The sequence below is a fragment of the Triticum dicoccoides genome, chromosome 2B (genome assembly GCF_002162155.2).
Source record: "Triticum dicoccoides isolate Atlit2015 ecotype Zavitan chromosome 2B, WEW_v2.0, whole genome shotgun sequence".
NCBI lineage: Eukaryota > Viridiplantae > Streptophyta > Magnoliopsida > Poales > Poaceae > Triticum > Triticum dicoccoides.
Window position 1 is genome coordinate 763,205,153 of NC_041383.1, and position 2,743 is coordinate 763,207,895.

At 51.0% G+C, this 2,743-nt stretch overlaps 1 protein-coding gene across 1 annotated transcript; it reads right to left on the reverse strand.

Annotated features, from left to right (window-relative positions):
* Positions 1–672: 672 nt before the first annotated feature.
* LOC119366129 (norbelladine synthase-like) lies at positions 673–1,630 on the reverse strand. Its single transcript, XM_037631813.1, has 2 exons — positions 1,376–1,630; positions 673–1,283 (listed from the first exon to the last, which is right to left on the reverse strand). The coding sequence occupies exons 1-2, from the start codon at positions 1,563–1,565 to the stop codon at positions 976–978; spliced, it is 498 nt and encodes a 165-aa protein (XP_037487710.1). The 5' UTR covers positions 1,566–1,630; the 3' UTR covers positions 673–975.
* Between the last annotated feature and the right edge of the window lie 1,113 nt (positions 1,631–2,743).

Below are 2,743 nucleotides of genomic sequence, written 5' to 3' on the forward strand. Positions count from 1 at the left end.
TGCAGCCTCAACATCCTTCCACATGGAGTTCCGGCTGAGGGGGGGGGGGGTGTTAATGTGTATTGTACCTGTGTATGCATGTGTACTTGTATTCCTAGATTATAGGATCATAGAGCTAGCCCTGGCCTGCGTGCCACTTCCATCGGGCTCATGTAACTGCTCCAATGTGTGTATATATTGTACTCAGTGTGGATGAATCAATACACAGAGAGAATTCGTCATTCCACTGATTCAAATAAGCGATCGAGTTTGTTAAAGAGAAGAGGGATTGAGAGAATATGTTGAGTCAATTCCTCACATAGAAGATGTCCGAGATTGGTGGTGGGGTGGGGGTAGGCGGGTAGCGTGGCTATCGGTATATACCGGCCGCGGTTACAGCATGATTTTGAAAATTACATTTGAATTTAAACTTGTTTAAATAAATAATAAAAAGGAAAGTGAACCAGCAAACATAACCATGGTGGCAGTCTGGTGAAAAAAGATGCTCCAAAAGGCTTCGACGAATTACATTACATCACGATTTTTTGCACGGAGGTGAAGCATTCGTCAATGTTTGTCACAAAAAAATTCTTTGAATTTTTTCCTATTTTTCGTACTTTACTGTTTACCCGGGTGCATGCGAGCTCAGGATTAGAAACTCCATGTCCACTTATGCTGGCTCATATTTCAGAGTAGTGGCATGTAACAGGGTTCATTAGAGGGAATTTTTCACACTTCTAACATTCATGGTCAATGGCTGACCTCTGCACATGTGTCACTACAATATTCGATCGTGCAGATATTGTCATGTTGACAGGTAGAAACTACAATCTAAAACATACAAACATTAATTCCGAAGGCATGAGCGCTGCATATACATAGAGAACAAAATGGTACAGGGGAAAATTTGCTCCAACTTGGCTGCCACAGTCACTTCAGTTGGACACTTGGTCTTTCAGACTCTTATGCAGCTACATGCACATGTTCTTCCGAATTTTACTCGTTGGCTTGCTCGTGGCTCTTCTTCTGCTCCTTGATGTACTTGGTGATGGCCTCAGCAACAGAAGCCAATGCTTCTGTACTGACAAGGGAGACATTCTTGGCATGCTCGGCGTCAACTTCATACTCGACGGTCGATCTTATAACTGACGTGCCATCTTCCTTCCCTACGACCTCGAATCGCACCAAATACCTCCGGAAGCCGAGATCCAGAAAGCCTCCCTCCACCGTTTCTGCCTCCTTGATGTACTTCTCATGGTCCACTACCTTGAACTTCTCCTTGTAGCTTCTTGGTTCGGAAGCTCCTAGCAAAATGAATCAACACAACTAGGTCAAAATTGACTGAAGCGGCGATTACATCTGCACCATCCTGAAGCTGAGGTGTTGAGATTCGAACCTGCAGGAGGGAAAGTGACGAGCAGGACTGTGCCGACGCCGCCGTCTCCCTCCACAAGCTCCACCTTTGAGAGGACGTGCGGGAGCAGCTGGGGGACTAGTTGCCCGAGAGCGAGGCTGCCATAGACCTCCCACACGTCGGCGGCCGGGAGGTCCGTCTCGTACTCGTGCCAGAGGCTGCCCCCTTCCATTGCTCTCTGGCGCTGCCGGAGTCCAAGAAGATGTGATGCGAGGAATTCTGTTCAAGTCCCCTTTTGTGTGGATGTTGAAATATTGGAGGAGTCAGTTGCGATATGGTATTCTGTAGACCACAGGTTCGGATCACAACGTGATTACATCCATCCGTCAATGACTATCCTTAGAGCGTCTAGCAGACCCGTATAATGCCAACCCGCAAAATGCGTTTACAGTTTGTTGTCGATCAGTTTTGTGAGGAATTCGTGCGCTGCATATCAGACCCCGTATATGAAACTGTAAAACTGAAAAAAAAACAATCACATTAGAAACTTGCGACGACATTGATCATACATAGTTCATCATCATACTACATTAATTATACATAGTTCATCGTTATACTACATTGTACTACTGGGGGAATCTGCGGGCCATGTAGCGCACCCGGGCCTACGCTACCAAAATCCACGAGCTCGCGACGGCGACAACGCGGCGAAGGAGCCAGAGGAGTTCAGTCCTCGTCGGAGTCGAGGTCGATGAAGACCTTGGTCTGCTCGGCCTTCATGACGCGCAGGTCCGCCTCCTTGGACGCGTGCACCTGCGACGCCGCGACACCCGTCTGGAGGAAGATCTGCTTGCACTCGAGCTCGCGGCGGCGGCACGCGTAGGCCTCCTCCTCCTCACTCTCAGAGCGCTCCATGATGACGCACTCTACGTGCTCCTCCTGACCCGGGGGGTAGGTAGTCCTCGGGGCCGATTACTCCTCGACGCGGCTGCACGTCGGCCTTGAGCTTGACGGCGAGCGGCCCAAGCTCCTCCGGCTCTCTCTTGACCGGAGTGAGCCGCGAGCTCGAGGCGCCGGCGGACGAGCTCCCTACGGTAGAGGAGCCAAATGAGGTGTGGCAGCGGACCACGAGCTCGCGCTCGTACTCGATGAGCTTGCAGCATTCGAATGCCGACGACAGCCGGCTCCCGTGGTTGAGCCAACTCCGTGGCCCCCACTTCCATGCGACATCGGATCTGCGGCGGCGACGGCACTCCTCGTCATCCCCGTAGCCATCCACGGGCCGCTAGGCCTTTTTTTAGGCTCACCGGCGGCGAGAAATTGGGTCAGAGGAGGAAGGGAATCGCGGCGGAGCGGCAACAGAGGCGGATAGGGTTTGACCCTTATCCGAGCGGTGAAACCGCATATATA